Source organism: Montipora capricornis, chromosome 4 (assembly GCF_036669925.1).
Source record: "Montipora capricornis isolate CH-2021 chromosome 4, ASM3666992v2, whole genome shotgun sequence".
Lineage (NCBI taxonomy): Eukaryota > Metazoa > Cnidaria > Anthozoa > Scleractinia > Acroporidae > Montipora > Montipora capricornis.
In genome coordinates, this window is record NC_090886.1 from 1,918,056 (window position 1) to 1,935,349 (window position 17,294).

At 38.6% G+C, this 17,294-nt stretch overlaps 1 protein-coding gene across 1 annotated transcript in view; it reads left to right on the forward strand.

The window, feature by feature from the left end:
* Positions 1-13,431, forward strand: part of LOC138045128 (nucleolar protein 4-like) — a 32,736-nt gene extending 19,305 nt beyond the window's left edge. The window contains exons 6-12 of the mRNA XM_068891529.1: positions 1,358-1,807; positions 3,751-3,983; positions 7,625-7,795; positions 8,606-8,818; positions 11,948-11,992; positions 12,335-12,509; positions 13,178-13,431. Coding sequence (XP_068747630.1) covers positions 1,358-1,807; positions 3,751-3,983; positions 7,625-7,795; positions 8,606-8,818; positions 11,948-11,992; positions 12,335-12,509; positions 13,178-13,341 — 1,451 coding nt within the window. The 3' untranslated portion in view covers positions 13,342-13,431. The remainder of the gene's footprint in view (positions 1-1,357; positions 1,808-3,750; positions 3,984-7,624; positions 7,796-8,605; positions 8,819-11,947; positions 11,993-12,334; positions 12,510-13,177) is intronic.
* The last annotated feature ends 3,863 nt before the right edge of the window (positions 13,432-17,294 follow it).

Consider the following 17,294-nt stretch of genomic DNA (forward strand, 5'->3'; position numbering starts at 1 on the left):
CAAGGTTTTACAAAAGGATATACAGAGAGTGCATATATAGCGATAATAATGTTTGTTCTTGGGGATAAGAAAATGACTGAAACCTAACTGTATAATTTTGTATAATTATCTGGTGAATGTCTTGTTGACCGCAAGGCAGAGTTTTAATCCTCCTGTCCAGCAGGGGTGAAACAAGAGACAGAACTTACAGCATCTGCTCTTTTGCTGGGTGCATGGATTGCTTGGACTGGTTCTCTCCGTCCGTCTCGATCATTCATTCATTCCATCAAGTAGGTTTTCGATAGGACACTTCCCATCTTCACTCCGTTGATGTATGTGTGTTTTATGCCATCTGCATATGGTAGCTTTTTAATTCACATTATGACAGGGCTTATTGGTTCATCCTTCATCTTCTGAAAATGCTCAGTAAGTCTGGGTCTCCTAGATATGACAAACTTCGCCTATTTACCTCGAGATTTCAGATCGTAATCTTGAGGTCGGGAGATTCAGTCCAAAATCTGGATTCTCCCGGATTATCTGGGAGAGTTGACTGCCCTGTTTGTTGCAAGAAGATACTTGGCTATAAGACGCACCTTGAGTTCAGATCACATTTTGAAACAAGCAATTTGTTTGAGAAAAAATGCTGCGCCTTAAAACCGAAAAACTACAGTTCCCTTTCTCATAACACTTGTAAATTGACCCTGCAAGATGGTAAAGAACCCACTGTTAACAGCGAGCAGGGCAGCTTTGCAAGGCACACTAAAAAAGCCAGTTTTAAGTTGTAAAAACCCACATGCACATCACCGGAAACAAACAAGCACATAGCAGTCACACAAGAGGCTTCATATGCAAAAACTTTGTGTGGCTCATTTCTATATCAAAAGCAGAAAACTATATGCTCATTTTTACCTCAGTGATGACAAAGTCTCAATGAGGTATAGTGAGGGGATTTCAGGTGCTTGCTGGATCACTCAACCAATGGACTGTTAAATTTCTGGTTTTGTGCGGGGGGGGGGGGGGGGGGGGGCAAATAGGTGTATTAATGGGCTCAAAATGGAAGTGCAAAGTGCACATGTCACAGGTTCGAACCTACCCTTCGTTCTTATTTCAATATTTTTAGGGGTAGTTCTGAATTTTCCATTGAGTTATCAAAATTAAGTCTTGAAAGTGGTAGCCGAATATATATCCGAATGCTTTACATTTCATCAAAGAGGTGTCTCACAGAGACTTGGATTATTAAGACACACACACATTTTTTTTAGCTCTTTAACAAACTTATTCAGGCTTAGTTCTCTTGTTTGACGTTTGTGATGTGTGGAACATTTGAAAATGTGGAATTTATGTGATTTTTTGCTTTATGTTATTCTTATGGATGAAGCTGCCCTTGGCCCAATTATTGATGAAAGCTTAACTGCAAAGGGACTGCTGCCAGGTTATCAAACATATTCAACAGACCAGAAACAAGAAGTTGTCAATTATGCAAAGGAAACAACAGTTAGAGAAGCATCTCGCAAGTACAATGTCCCACGATCAACTGTGCAAGTATGGTGTAAACATGGCCCTCCAGTGAAAAAGGAAAAACGCTCACCCGGAGGTGGTGGACGTCGTCTGAGTTATTCCAATGAAACAGATGAGAAACTTTTACAGTGGGTGCTAAGGCAGCAGGACAAAGGGACACCTGTTACAAGAGATGCAATCCAAGCACAAGCAAGGCTGCTTGTCCGTGACGAGTGTCCTGAGTTTAAGGCGTCTAGTGGGTGGGTGGAAAAGATTCTTGCAAGGCACAGTTTGACAATTGCAACTAAGATGTCATCACAGAACCCAAATGGTAGGTAAATTCTTTACCATTAAATAACATTTTTAGGCTTGCAGTACAAATAGTTTTCAAAGAAATTCTCTCCCCTAACACCTTTTGATCATAATTCCACAATTACATTTAAATAAGTTGTAGACAAACACTGTATTATTTTGAAAGGCAGAAGGAAAGGAGGAGAAAGGAAAAGTGGCCATTGTAATTTTTTGACTCTATTTCTTGGAATTTTTTGGTGATTTTTTCAGGTTTTACAAAAATTGTGTGTCAAATTTCACTTTTTGTGGAAACAGCCCATTCAAAGTTATTGATAGACTTGATTTGCTTTGTTGTCTCAATGCAGATCATGTTACAGTATTCAATAGTTAATTGTTTGTCTTGTTTATTACGAGAGGAATGTCTCAGCATGAATATCCCATCTTGTAGGATAATTCACTTTATTAGAAAACCAAATGACCAAGAAAAGGTCATTCATGATAATTGACTCTTAGAAAAAATCGAAATTGAAAATTATTGACAGTCACATTATCAGTCACAATAATCAATACTATAAATTATCAATACTATAAAAAGTTTAATTGAAATGTGTGCAACATAAAAATCAAGATATTGACTGAAAGAAAAACTAATTATTTAATCTTTTATAAATAATATGTTTTAAGAATAATGTACTTTTGTAAGTGTCAAAACCTGTGCACCAGGCTAGGGTTTAATTATTTAAAATACATTGTACTGTGATCTTCAATTAAACACTGCCTTGTATAAATTTTTAAATAAACACTTGGGGCTTTTGATCCAGCCCCTGTCATTTACTTGTGGTCAAGCTAACGGTATTAGATATTCCTGTCAGTGTATCTAATGAATAGCACTGCTTTGACACCCTGTAGAAGACTGAGGGACAGTTGTTGTTTTACCTGTCTTTAACCCAAGTATCCCTGATTCTCACTTAGGATGTAAAAATGAACCTTGAAAAATGGCATAAGATTGTACTCCATTAAGAAGTGCAGGGCCCCTATTAAATCCTCAGACCTTGTGGGTTCTCTGGGCCAAATTTGAATTAAACATAGGGACATTCTTTCAGAAAGTATGTTGCTTTAGACCCGCCTTACCTTAAGGACGGTGCCTACTGTAATTGTTATTGCGCATACGTTCTGCACATCTCCAGATACTTGGATTTCCTATCGCCAATGCTTACTAATACAAGGATATTTTTGCGCGGTTTAAAAATATCCGGAGAAAGTAGATCTTAATAAGTACTCTTGGTATCCAAAAAGAAAACTGGGGGTAACCATGAATTTTTGAGAGATACTTAAGCTTCAATTTGAGAAAGAACGCCATACATTGCTTTGTATTTTAAAGCTTTTTACAAATATTATTCATGAATTATCTTTGAAAAATCCGTGGTTACCCCCAATTTTCTTTTTGGATTTCAATAACACTTGTTAAGATCTACATTTCCTGCATAATAATAAACCGGGGCAAAAATATCTTTAATTAGTAGGCACCATCCTTAAAGGGATTGTCAGATGCTTTACATTGCATATGCTGTGAAAGTTGCTACTATTCCTACTATGACATGTTTCTAGTGGAGGGTGTAATTTGCAGGTTGCAGATCATTGTTTCACCATAGCTGAAAAAAGCCCAAACCTTTACTAATGTTAAAATATTATGCCTAAACACTGTGCCCTAGATAATGTTTAACTCTTAAGCTTAGCATAATTTTTTTTGTAAAGGTTTGGGTTGTTTCAGTTATGGCAAAGCAATGACCTGCAACCCTAACCTACAAAGCTGCACGTTACACCCTCAGATGTTTGTAGTGGGTACCTGTATTTGTTATTGCAAATGGACTGTAGTTCTTTTGAGCTGTCCAGCTTGTCATGAGGGCACTAAACAGATGTTTATGTGTGACACTTGTAACTGTATTTGGTTTGTAATCGTTGGTTATTGTCATTCTCTTTCAGAGGCAATCCCAATTTCATATGTAGTTCCAGTCTCGTCAATTCCCATATCCAACTCTGGTATTGTAAGCCATGGAGTAAACAGCCCACGCACAACTACTGACGGCCGCAGTGTAACAAGTGAAGATACTCGAAGTGACAGTGGCAAGAGTGAAGAGGATGGTGAACTATATGATGCAACATCCCCTGTTCTCCCTGAGAACACTCAGTCTGTTCCTGTTAATCAGATAATAAGGGTAAGAGCACCTCTTACATGTTTTGCTTTTCAATTTGAACAACATCACTGTAGCTAATCTGGTCAAGTTCCAAGAAACATGGAATTAGATCTCATAAGTCTTATGAACAAAATTTATTTGTGGTGGGGACCAAACAGGGGACCTTAAATCCCACACACTGTTCTGGGCCCAGTTGTTCAAAGCGTGATTTAGGTAAAATTTCCTGTATTAATGGAAACTTTCCTTTCAGTGTATCTACTGATCAGAAACGTTTCCTCAAGATTCTTGGCTTTCCATTTCGAATTAGACTTTTTGCTAGTCTGCGAGTAGAATCTATTTGGATCTTCCTAGATAAGGCGGGAAGGGGAAACTAGACTCTGCTTGCTCTCTCCACATTTCTTGATTTGCTGCTCATCCAAAGAATTGGATGGGTCAGTCCAGTTTCGACTTGTGAAACCCCTTTTTGTTTAATTTTTGCGCCTGATCAATCGCCACGCATCATCAATATTTTGAAATTTACAACAGCGTGGCAATTTTAACTGTTAGAATTCCCATGAGTTTTTCCTCTGTGTGTCGGAAACTAGTCTGACAGAAACCTATAAATTTTTCGGTAAAAAATGAAATGGAATTTTAAGAGTATGGGCTATCTTGAGTTTCCAATGAAATGATTCCTTGATTGTTGTGTGTTTGCCAGAGTTGTTCAAAATATCCCGACTGTTTGTTTTTGTTTTTGTTTTGTTTTGTGTTGTTTTGTCATCATCATCATCCATCGACCACGGTCGAGATGGATTGAACAAGAGAAGGCCAGAGTTCTTTTTCCTTCATCAGCCTACATATGTCATCCACTGAAAGATTCAAGTCCCGGGCCATAACATCCATGTAGGTGAAAGGTCGCCTCCCTCTGTTGGAGCATGGGAGTCTCCAGGGCATCACCCGCGAGACTGGTTAGTCCTGTGCTCGAGCGCAGTGGTCTGCGAAGCGTGCCCTTCTCTGTGTGAGAATGGTTGATATCCGGGGATTGTCTCCATATATTGGTTCCTTGGTTTGGTGATCCCGCCAGGAGATGTTTTGCACTCTCATAAGAAGCCTAGTGTAGGTGCCATCAAGTCGTTCTTGCAGGTCTCCCTTCATGGTCCAGGTTTCTGCGCCATAGAGTAGTATGCTTTCTACGCTAGCTCTATAGGGCTATATCATCTGCATAGTCAAGATCTGTAAGATGCTTGCTTTTCAGTCGTCTGGACCTGAGTAGGTTTGATGGTAAGGCCTTTAGAGTCTAGTCAGTAAATTGATTGCCTGAGAATGAAGTCTACAATGATCACAAAGAGGAAAAGGGCAAGGCTATCTCCTTGTAGGATTCCAGCTGTTGTGATGAACTCTTTCGTTGGACCGTCCGGGCTATTTACAATAGTTGACGGATTGTTGTACACGATGGCAATGTCTTTGACAGTCTTGTCTGGGATACCATAGTTGTAAAGTATATGCTGCAAGGCCTTTCTATCAACACTATCAAAAGCCTAGGCAAAGTCAACAAATACAATGGAGGCTTTTCTGTTTGAGGTTATCAGTTCTTCTATGATTCTTCAGATGGTCAATATCTGGGTTAGAGTTGATCGGCCTTTACAAAAGCCGTTCTGGTTTGGTCTAAGGATGGGAACGATGTGAGGGAAAACTCTGTTGAATAGCATCGAGTTGTAGATTTTAGAGGCCAATGCAGACAGTGTGATAATTGTGCAGAATTTGGAGATCACCCTTTGTGAGTAGAGGTTCAATAGATGACTTTGTTCCTGTTGTTAAAGAAGGGATTATCAAGATTGATGCTACTATCTTCTGGTTTACTAAGTAGAGAACTGAAATTATGAAACCATGAATCCAGGCGCTGTTCTTTTGTGTCGCCTTTAATACGCGTTGCAGGGTTTGCTTTTTTACCGATAATATCTCGCAGAATCAGATTTTTCATTCTCTTTGGGAGCATCTTTAGTGCCACGTCCCTGATGGCGGTTATCAACATCTCGTATGTAGAGCTGGTATCAGAATCCTCAAGTTGGTCACAAAGAGCAGCAAACCTATTATGTACTGCAGCTGCATATTGTTCACAGAGGTTGTCATCAGCAACTACTTTTCTCCAATCGATTCCTTTCATAGGGTCTTTGACTGTGGCTTTGCGCTGTTGGTAACTTATCTGGCATTTGCAGGAAACCATTCTATGATCAGAATTGACACCTTGGAATGAGTTGTAGGCTCGTGAGTTCTTTAAGCTGTTTATCTATTTCTCTCTAGAAAGGATGTAATCAAGCTGAGCAGAATCTCCGGATGGACGACGGTGTGTCCATAGTTTGCTTGTTCAGTTCTGAAACCTTGTGTTTGTCGCAATGAGATTAAACTGATACATGAAATCCAGCATAATTTTGCCATTTCTGTTAGTTATCTTATTATAAGTGAACAGAACATCCATTAGTCCAAGCATTGCATTGAAGTCTCCTCCTATTAGGAGCAGGTTGTGGGCTAGGATGGCATTTGTTATGGTAGACAACTCTTGATAGAAGTGCGTAACTTCTTCTTCAGGGCGCTTATTATGTGGGCTGTAGATACTTAAGACAGTTGTTTCTGGGTTGCCGATTAAAGTAACTTCCATGATGTTGTCGTCACATTTTGAAGTGTTTTGGCATGCTTTTAAGGGCCCTTGTTGAAAGTAGGACGCCTACTCCTCCAATTGCAGCATTACGGGAGTTCTTCCATGCTTAAGATGTAACTAGTGTATACCCATTGATCTTTTCCTGCAGCAGAAATTCACTATGTACGTTGCGGTGTTCCTGAAGGCAGATAATACCTATGCCTTACAACTGTGCTTCATGAGCTAATTCTTCCTTCTTGGCTGATGCTAAAAGTGTTTTAACGTTAAACGTGCTGATGATGAAAGGAATCTTACGTCGGACGAATTTGTCCAGACCATTGTCGTCAGTATTAGGCTTGGGCCGTCCAGGATGCTTTAGAACCAATCCTTCATGATTATCAGTAGACTCAGTTACATGCGTAACTGACACCAAATACATTTAGATTTTTCACACATGCTCAGTACAAAATGTGGAGGTGGAGGTAGCAAGCAGAGTCTACTTTCCTCTTCCTCCCAACTTATCTAGGAAGATCGAAAGAGACTCTGCTCGCCGGGTAACTTTTTGCTTTCCTTCAGCATAAAATTAGATTGTTAAAGGCTTCATGATGGTAAAACTCGAACCTTGGTTGGTATTTAATCCCAGATTAGTGTTAATGGACTTTTGAACAGCAGGGCCCTGTTTTTTAGGTGCCTGTTGTAGATTTGAGAGAAAGAAGAAACACAGTATTGACTAACAAGAAAAAAATAATTTATGCAACAATAACTACAGAATGGTCCAGTCTAACATGGCCTATAATGTTTGTTATTGTTGCATATGCCTGTATCTGGGATAATTATAATTATTATTAATAGACCATATTCGTATTCTCAGTATTGGACTGGAACTAGCATGCAATGGAGGCTAATGCGGGGGAATCTTTTCAAATGCAAATACTTTTTAATATATTCCCCCGCATAAGCCTCCATTGAAAAGCTAGTTCCAGTCCAATACTGAGAATACGAATATGATCTATTTGTTGATCACTTTTTGCCTCGGCTCATGTCTCTGCAGGAACCACCAAACCTTAGTGAAATGATGAAACCTATTCAGAATGTAAGCTCACCAGCATCCCTAGGTTTAAAGGACGAGGATGATGACGATGGAGAAGTAGAAGAAGGTGATGGTGAAGGAGAGAAACCTGATCCTATCAATGTGCATCCAGAGAGACTAAAGGCTTTTAATGTAAGGACAGCATTATCATACTTTTCTTTAGGCACATGAACATGGGTTCCAGGCTGGGGTTTTGGACAAGATTTTAAATAGTGGTAGTTTCAACCTCTAACACATTTTCTTAAAACAAGAAGAACATTCTTTGGCTAAGAATAGTAATTTAAAATAGTTTTTAAAATTTCTGATTCCTACATCATTTCACCTGTTGAAGTCAGTAGTTCATGCATAAGGTAGAATGCTTGTGCTTTGAATGTTCTTAGCTCCAGAGTCAGAAAACATTAATTTTTTAGTTTAAAATTCATCTTGGGTGGGACCCCTCAGTATTTTCACTTTTATATAATGTTCCTTATTATTGGTATCAGTGGATGAATACACCATTTTATAGTTCTGTGCTCCATTACCAAGCCTTTGGATAAAAGTGAGACTTGAGCTGACCTTGCTTTCATACAAACCTCATTGCTTTTCTTATGTAAATCATGTTCTTGTAATGCTAACAAGTTTCTATTTACATAAGAAAAGCAGTGGAGTTTGTGTCAAAACAAGGTCTCAACTCCAGCCTCACTTTTATTCAAAGGCCTGGTAACTGAGCACAGAACTGTAAAATGATCTATTTGCTTTCTCATGGTTTACTGATTTAAAAAGGTACATCTTAAATATTTCGCAAGGACTGAAAGTACTGCTACATTTTAATACCCTGGATGGGTTACGAGATGATTGAGGATAATCAGCGTGTTCCTTGAACACTATTATATAACAATGTGTAGATAAAATATTGATATTCTTTGTAGGAAAAGCCTTAAACTGTACCTTTGATTTCTGCAGATGTTTGTTCGTCTCTTTGTTGATGAAAACCTTGACAGACTCGTTCCAATCTCAAAGCAACCAAAGGAAAAAATTTTGGCCATTATACAGTCCTGTAACAGACAGTTCCCAGAGTTTAGAGACAGAGCAAGAAAGAGAATAAGAACGTATCTGAAGTCATGTAGACGGCTTAAGAAACTTAAAGAACCATTGAAAAGAGCAGCAGATCAGATGGTGAGTAAAGGTAAAATAAGTCTATCTGGTCAGAGGATTTTTCTGGTTATACAGGAGTATTTTCCTGAACTCCATAGAAGCTAGGAAAATGTGAGCAAAACGATAATAAATTATTAGGCCCACATTACACATGTATATTATAAATTACCTACATTGTAATGAGTTAGTTGTTGTGCAGCCTAAAAATTCTACTGTGTAGATTTAAAGGCCCATTTTCACACTGAATGCATTGCATGCCCCGCATAATTTCGTGTATCACGAAATTACAAAAATTTGAAAAATCTCAGGAATCCTTTCAGAATCTTCTTTATTAAAAGCTATCTGTGGATAAAATTCTTTCCGGGCCTGATTTGAATGTGTTCTCTGCTCATCATGTCATAATTTGATCATAGTATTTACGTCTATATTTGTTTCAAATATTTCTATTTGAAGTTGAATAATATTAAACACTATGACTCATTGCTGCGGTGAACACGTTTTGCTTGCCGCTCCACAAAGACAGCAACTTTTGTCACCCTTTTGAGCACAAGCATCGTTACAAGAGCATTTTACTTCTGCGTCCCAGGTATCCTAACAAATTGAAACTGACAAAGTAAACGTAAGTTTAAAGTAAGCCATACATTTCAGCACTGAAATAATATCATCTATCTCGTAAGCTTCAGAATTGTTCTATTCCTCTTGCTGAATAGCCGAACCTTAAAAATTCTGCTCCAGTGCCTACATCACTCAACTACATAAAGATAAAACGTAATTTTAGCGGTTTCATTTGTTAAAATCACCTGGTAAACAGCATGACAATCAGGCTAATGGCGATGTTTCTTGTTTTCAACAACACAAACTGGTGCGACAAAAAAAGTTGGCCAATCAGAATACGCTATTCGAGATTCAAAACAATAACAAACAATTGCGTTTCATCTAGGGTGAAAATGGGCCTTTAATGCAGAAAATCCCACCTGTTTGGCCACTTTGAATAATACAGAAGGTTATTGTGTGATACGAGCAGATATAGACACTCATTTTCTACCTACAAGGAGAAAATTGTGTATGTCACCCTGTGTCATATAGTAATTTAAGGCTGGTTTGATGTGCTGGTTTTCAAATTTGGGGGTCCTCTGGACCCCTTCTTGAAAACATAGGGGGTCCATTGCAAAATTTTGGGGGTCCAGCTAATTAATATTCAAGAATATTTAATATTCAATCTATTGCCTCTTAATTGCTGCTGCAGTACCCTTTCAGATTTCTAAATTGCACAAAAATGAAGTCTTATCCTCCCCTCGAATATGTACTTAAAATGAAATGATCAATTTCTTTGAAACTGTTATGCCTGTTGATTCATCACTCAAAATCGAGATTTATGGGCTGTCAAAGCTCCTTCGATCACATTTTAAAAACGTCTTAAGGAAGCTGTAAGCTGTAGGAACTGTTGGCTCCAGTTGATAAATGATCTAGATCTCCACAGCCAAAAAAAACAAAACTGAATGTCAATTTTCGGTAAAAGAGCATAATTTACATGTATTTTAACAACACTTGTGGTTTAATTTACGAACGAAAGTGTAAACAAATATAAAGGCCTGTTTAAACTGTTTCAGCATTTGCTTCAACATGCATTCAACACTTTGTTGAACCAAATGTTCGGTGCATTTGAACAGGTCCACCAACATTGTTGAAAGCGTGTTGAATCAAGTTTAAATCGGTTTAGACTTTTATTCAACATTGATTTAACTTTTCCTTTTGTAGAACACCCATGCTAACATCAAGCTGAAAAAAGTTAGTATGGCGTAGTTTATCTGGATGAGAGAGACTGGTTTCTAGTTCTTAGTCCCTCGTATCAAATTTGTGAAAGTGTTGGTTCTTTTGCTGGTGCAATGTTGGAACCGTTTGAATGGCCTCTGCACAACTTTGTTTTTGCGTCCAACGTTTGCTCAACATCTGTTCAGCTTTTGTTGAAGTAAAGATTTTTGCCAAGTAAATTTTTTTTGGGAATGGTGGTATTTTAAGGTTAATATATGCTTCATTAAAATAGCAATTTTTTTTTGGATATACTGTGCTTTGCAGCAATGAGCAGCTAAGCAAGTATTTTAAATCAAAATTATTCCAATGTATGTAATGACTCTAACCTGCCCTTCACCTAAGTGAAAATCCTTCGCATTCTTTGAGCTGGGGTATAATCTGCAGAGCGCAATCACTTCACAAACGCAGAATTTTTGAAGGCCTAATGATCCAACAATGGAAACCTGCTTTAAACAAACAAATTCATTGCTACATAGCGAAACTCTTCCCATTGAGAATTACCTGATAGACATAAATACACAATCACGTGGATGATCAAACTACCCTGAAGATGGCTTAACGCCGAAAACGTTCTATCTTTTACTTTTTAAAAAAAATTCAGCCTTGTAAGTACTAATCATTTTTACTGAGCGAACATTATGGACAAAATCATATAACATGATGAAAAATCACAAGTGACAGGAGACAACTAATTGGGGGTTTACAAAACATATGCAGGGATCAAATTTGGGACTACCTGGGATTTTAACCCAAAGCGTTGACATACGAGTCTTAGTATTTATATAGCCTGTTTATTTATTTATTTATATTAATTTTGTAATACATTAAAATAATTATTATTAGTTAGACACACGACCCTTGGAGCATGAGGCTTTAATCACCTACATGTATCATGTTTAAATAAACTTCATTGTTTGTCTTCTTGCTCCCAAATGTAAGGCTTGTGTGGCCATGGTTAAAAAGACGTAATTCAAAATTAATAGACATAACAGCGTCAGACACTTAATGCAAGAAAGCAGCCATGGTGGTGGTGGAGTTGAATGTGAGACCACCAGGAAAAAATTAGTTGGTGGTCCTTGAAGAATCATGATGCATGGAAATCCTGGAAGTACCCGGTCACCTCCTTGTTTTGCCATTACACATAATATACATTTATAACTTCGTCTTTGAAGTTAGAGTCGTCATCTTGTTTCGTTAACATTACAACTTGCTCCTCTCCTTCATGCAGACTTGTACTTTGTGCGTCATTGAAAAACTACAGTGTACATGAGAGTTCATGATGGCAGGTGATACTAGAGAAATTGTTCCTCATGTTTTTTTTTTGTTTTTGTTTTGTAGAGCTCCAACCCAAACATGTCTGCCGCTCAAATGGCTGAAGTTAATGTAAGTCTGCCTTAGAACATTTTCATGCATCATTGCAGAAAAAAATGAGCTGTTTATTCTCACAGGGGCTCTTTCTTCAGCCCTGAAAATTTGATTCTTAAAATAATATTACCTCTTCGTTACTTCTACTGTATGGCCCCACTGGAAAATAGGTGTAGTTTTCCTTGTGAACTCCAAAAGAAATGAAGTGAAGTGATTTATTCTAAATAGACACTAAAATAACATTGTAATGTTAATGTTAAGGGTGTGTAAACCTTACAGCTTTCCATTGCCTTATTAGTTTTGTGTTGCAATTATTGTTCTTGCTCATTGTAAGTATTTTTTATCGATTTTCCATGCTAGAACATTTTGGCGTCAGCCTGTGCCAATGAAGCAGAAAACGCAAGGTATAGCCGAGTTGATGGTGATACCACAGGCAACCCAAGTGCTCCTGCATCTGTTGCAGCATCTTCGGCATCATCCTTTCATGCACCACATCAAAACGCTTGTAACACCAGATCTACTGAGAGGCCAACAGGTTTAGTTAAATTTTATTAATTTCTTTCTTCCTTATCTCCTACACTTCCTTATCTCCTACAAGGAGGCCTTTTAATGTTGCAGTTGAATTTAAGTTGTGGGTAACAATGCCCCTCATGTGCAAATAGCTAATTCTGATTTCTCCTGAGTATAATAGTATTCTCCACAAGGTTTAAGCTGGTTGGTTGATGACCAGTAGTTTGAAATGAAAAGGATTTCGAATTTCTTCTAGCTGCGAATGACATGGAAATCTGATGAGTTAAGGGTCAATGAAGTGGAAGTGAATGTCTATTGGTTGGCAGTGTTAATTTTCACCCAGTATTCTAGTGAGTTTTAAGAGATAAGAAAGTTTATTACTGTGTCAAAGTAAAGACTACCTCAAAGTACGGCCTTTTGTGTCTTTTAATAATGAGCGTACTATCAGGGTTAATTCTCATTAGAATTTTTAGCAGCCGTTGCTGTGTTTTTTTCAGCCGTAACTCTGCAACTGATTGACAAACTGATCTACTTGATGGGGACAATTTTAATGCCGTAACACTTACAAGTGACGCGTGACAGTTGTTATGGGTTCAGTTGAGAACCCTGCCAGCAACCATGAACCTTGGCACTTGCCAGTTGGGAACCGAACTTGTAGCTTTAGGTCTCATTGTGAGCTGTGTTCATTTTCAGAAAATGGTGGATCAACCCTTCCCAAGCCGAAAGTTCTGACACAATGCCAGATAAGTGCCACTGAAATACAGGCCATTAGACAGTTGATAGCTGGGTACAGAGAATCTGCAGCCTTCCTGTACCGTTCAGCAGATGAGCTAGAGGCCCTATTGCCTCCTGTGTGAAGTTATAATGACTCAAAAATCAAAACGAATTAAGGTATTTAATTGAGGTGTATGTAGACTGAACATTAAATTATGGCTAGATAGAGTAAACTGCCAGGCAATGTCAATTCATATTTATTAGTTTTGTTTTGGATTTTTCAGTGGCTTGTTGTTTAGTTTGGTTATTTGAAAGCCTGTTAATAAATCCATAGCATTTTCACTGTAGATTTTTACTATGTCCAAATATATTTTGTATTTGTTTTGTAGTTGTTGTTTTTGGACACCAGAAACTTAATCATTCTTTTTCTTAATCATTCAAGTCTTTTCTAGGAGTTTCTATGGCACGTTATCAAACGAGATCATTAAGTTAAATTATTATTTATTTTGTGAACTTATAACCTAACATGGGTAGTGTTCGAAATTAAATTATGTCCTTGAGATAATAATCAAGTGTTTAACGACAGTAAATTATAATCTAAACAAAATTGGAAGGAAATTTATTCTCTGTGAAATTCTGCCGTGTGCTGCATTTTGCCGATGCATTAGCAAACGACTGTCTCCTTAACGTGGCGTGACATTTTCAGGCTTTCACTCTACCCGCCTAGATTAGCTTTCGCTATTTGCGGGTTAGAGTGATTCTTTTGTAATATGTAATAAGAATAATGAACTTGACTTTGAAGTACTTTGGGGTAAATTAGCTGTGAACTACAGGCACCACAGCTTTAAAATTCGTATTTCAAGCCCTTTTCCTTATGATGAAGCAGTATTGGTGTAGATACACCAACACCATTGTAATAAGTATGATCAATATAATTACTGCAACAAGCGAAAACGGTGAGATGAACCAATCAAAGTTCAACTCGCAGTAGTTGCTTTGAACTTTGGTTGGTTGATCGTGTGTAACCAGCTAAGAGCGCGGGAAAATGTGCGCCTCATCATCGATTGAAAAAGCTGTTCAGCATCGGGATTAAGTTAAGAAAGTCAAATATTTTTTGTTTAGGACTTTTTCTATGGGAAATTGACTGTCAGAATTCAGATTTTCCACACAGAATTCATGATCACTCCAAGAAACCAGTTTAGGATTATTGAACACAAATCAGCGATAGCATCTTCGAAGTTCGTCAATTTCGCCTAGCATAACTATTGCCTCAAAAATTAGTGAGTCAGATATAATCATCTCCACACGTTCGGGTTGATTGTCCAGAGGGGGGGAGGGGGGGAGCACTTGGACACTCTTAAAAGTTACGTGTCATAAATTTCTTATTTCTTTACTAATAAGGAAGATAAAGACAGATGAAGAGTGTTCTTTTTTGCGCCAATTCTTGGAAGACAGAGTATTTCTAATGCAGTTGAAGTGACAGTTCCATGATTGTCAAAATAACAGTTCGAACAAGATGTTCATGATATGTTTTTATCAAGATGCGTGATAGTTGTAAAAATTTATTATTAAGTTATTCTTTGCTAAATTATCTTTGAAAACTTTGTTTATGTAGATTTGAGGTCAATAAATTTTGACTGTCTTCAAGTGGAGGTCTTATTTTTTTGAACAAATGCCGCAGAGGGGTTCCGAAACGGTCTAAAAACAACGTCTGGCCTGCATTTTTGGGCGGGCTCTCGTAAAAGACCAAAATATTATAGGAAATGACCAGTATGGTTCGTAGATGATCGCTAATGGAGAACTGATTTTTCTAGGTGTTTGCGTTGGTAACTAGCGGCCTGGGCCGGGTTGCTCGAAGCATGGTTAGGGCTAACCAGCGTTAAATACCATGGAAACGTATAGGTTTTGTTAACTCTTAACCAAGGGTTAGTGCTAACCTGGCTTCCAGCAACCGGCCCCAGGATGATGAAGGTATCCATCCCCACCTGAATTAAAGCATTAGCCCGAGGGACGACTGTATTAAAGATCTATGACGGCGAGGCTTATTTCCCTTTCGTAAACGGTCTTTGCCATTTAAAACGGTCGATGCCATTTCTCATAACGGTCGTTGCCATTAGGAACGGTCGATGCCATTTTTTAGCTCTGGATTACACTCGTTAGGTCTATGGACTCAAAAGGTTGCGGTTACTGGGAGTTGTGTCTCGCTGGTTCGGGTTAGGGTTCTGTTTAGGGTGAGGGCTAAGAACCAGAGTTCGAGTCTTAAAATTTTCAGACTCTTTTTTTCCTCCAATTTTTCTTTCATAAAGGTTTTTTTTCTCCTTTTTTGTCTTAATTTTTGTTAATATTTTTTCTTAGTTTGTTTCTTTTAATTTTCTTTGAAGTGAAGTGTGTAGTCGACCGTTATAAATGGCATCGACCGTTTCAAATGGCAACGACCGTTCTGAGAAACTACCGTTTACGAAAGGGAAATTTGCGACGGCAAGGTCCGCCAAACCGTCGCCTCAAAATATAAGCGTACGTTTTTCGCGATTATTCCATCTCGTTCACGTCGTACATTGTGGCCAAAGTATCCTAAAAATAAATTGGTACGAGCGGTTTCAGAGTGAAAATGAAAGATTCTCTGTTGCATGCTTACGTTGTCGTCATAACCTCAAATTTGGTGATTTCACGCCGTCCTTATGCAGAGAACCGCAAAAAGATGTGCAAATATGGATGCCACACGTGCAGGACCCTTATTTTTCCTCTTTTAACCAATGATAATTTGTGGTGTTTGGCGTCCTCCTTGACCACCTCGTCCCCATTCTACTTGCACACGCGCCGTGTAGTCCAGTTTTTGGGGAGCAGCGTGAGGGGACACTGGGCACGGGTCCATAGAGAAGAACAAATCAGGGGCCGATTTCTAGCAAATCCCGAAAAGCAATTTGTGAAACTGCGTTCCGCTTGTGTTGTAAAACTGGTGTTTTCTCATGTTTTCAAGAGAACAAGCGAAATGATTGTGAAGGGTGATGCCTCCAGAGAAGAATATCAGAACAATTAAACCTTTGGGAGCAATAAAACTTTTACGTATACCGACTATACCGGCAGTATAGGAACGAGAACGTCACAAACTTGCATATTTAGTGGGCAAAAACGATAGCTTTGCACGCCCTGCACGTGCGTTTTTCCCTTTTGTCCATTTCTCTGCCGCCGTCTGCAAAACAACAGGGAGCTTAGGAAACGACGACGCTACAAAACAATGGTTCTGCACGCTCTGCACGTGTGTTTTACATTTTGGTACATTTCTTTGGCGTCATCTCCTAAATGACGACGTGAGATGTTCTGTGGACGACGTTAGCACATGACGATGAATTTTCACTTCTCTCTCTACTCTTCCAGCCCACTCATACCAGTTTAATTCCTCGACAGTTACTACGCATTTTTAACACCAGGCGACATGAAATAGTTTCGTAGTGATACGAATAACGCGAATTTGTATTTTTAAATGAAGTCCTCGTAGCCGTCGTCGTCCTCGTTTCGTAAGCTCCCTAACAACGTGAAATAGCCCAATTTGAAGTTTTATGAAGAACGTCAGCACTTGAGAATAAATCTTCACTTTCTCCCCTAAATTAAGTGCCGTTCCGACGAGTGTCATCTTCGAGGAACTACCACACCCTTGTCATATTAAAAAGGTTGAAATAGTCACGTAGCGCTTAAAATTACGCGAATTTATATTTTGACATGACGTTCTCGTTAACGTCGCCGTTGTCGTTGCTGCTCCCTAATTGCGGAGCATAAGGGCATAAATGACTTGGAGCCAGACTGCAATTCCGTCGAGTATAGAAAAAGTGGAGTGAAAGGAATAGGACGACTGATCTCGTCTTTCCTCGATCCTTCTCGCCGTTCTTGTTCATCCGACGGACAAACGAAAGAAAAACGGACTGCTAGCATTCTAATGCTGGCTCACACAACAAGATTGCTTGCGCGATTGACTCAAGGCGATCCACTTTTGTCTCCCTATCTACTGTCGTCCGCAAAGCCTGTGAGGCCTGATTATCCCTTTCTTTTTTAATATTTTATTTTCCACGATTTATTTTGTTGTCCAATGTTGCTGTCGTTT